This window comes from Trichinella spiralis (assembly GCF_000181795.1).
Source record: "Trichinella spiralis strain ISS 195 chromosome Unknown Scfld649, whole genome shotgun sequence".
Lineage (NCBI taxonomy): Eukaryota > Metazoa > Nematoda > Enoplea > Trichinellida > Trichinellidae > Trichinella > Trichinella spiralis.
Window position 1 is genome coordinate 1 of NW_003527588.1, and position 786 is coordinate 786.

Consider the following 786-nt stretch of genomic DNA (forward strand, 5'->3'; position numbering starts at 1 on the left):
AACAACCGGGGGCAAGTGAACAAGTCCTCAACACAACTAAGCCAAGCATACACTGCACGCTTGAAACCTCAGCCCGATCGGCCCAGCCCTTAGAGCCAATCCTTGTTCCGAAGTTACGGATCCGTTTTGCCGACTTCCCTTACCTACATTATTCTATCGGCCAGAGGCTATTCACCTTGGAGACCTGCTGCGGATATCAGTACGACCAAGTACGAGATTTACCAGGCGTCGCTCGGATTTTCACGTACCGACGAGAGCGCTCCGAACACCGTGAAAAAGTCGGCGTTTTATGGATACCAGAATCCCTATCTCCGGACAACCCGGTTCCAGGGAATGCGTCCCTTAAAAAGAAAAGAAAACTCTTTTCGAAACTCACGACGGTCATTTTCCGAGTTCGCTTGCGTTACCGCGCGATTGAGTTGAACGCCAACCCCACAGAGAGATTAAAGCGCTACTCTTTGTCTCCGTTACTCGGTTCCGGAATATCAACCGGATTCCCTTTCGAAAACATACGACAACTGCACACAACAACAACTGGTGACGACACAATCGCCTCCACCACAACACACACACAAATAATTATTCAGTCTTACAATTCATGTCGCAAATTCGAACAAGCTTTCGCCGTTTTCTTAGGATCGACTGACCCATGTCCAACTGCTGTTCACATGGAACCTTGCTCCACTTCAGCCTTCAAGGTTCTCACTTGAATATTTGCTACTACCACCAAGATCTGCACCAACAGCGGCTCCGAGCGAGCTCACGCTCAAAACTCTTCAAAGCAAC

The 786-nt window shown here is 49.0% G+C and overlaps 1 protein-coding gene across 1 annotated transcript; it reads left to right on the forward strand.

Moving 5' to 3' along the window:
• Positions 1–41: 41 nt before the first annotated feature.
• Positions 42–710, forward strand: Tsp_15073 (conserved hypothetical protein; the record flags this gene model as incomplete). Its single annotated transcript, XM_003370507.1, has 1 exon — positions 42–710. A coding segment is annotated over one exon (669 nt), but the record flags the coding sequence as incomplete, so codon positions are not given.
• Positions 711–786: the final 76 nt, after the last annotated feature.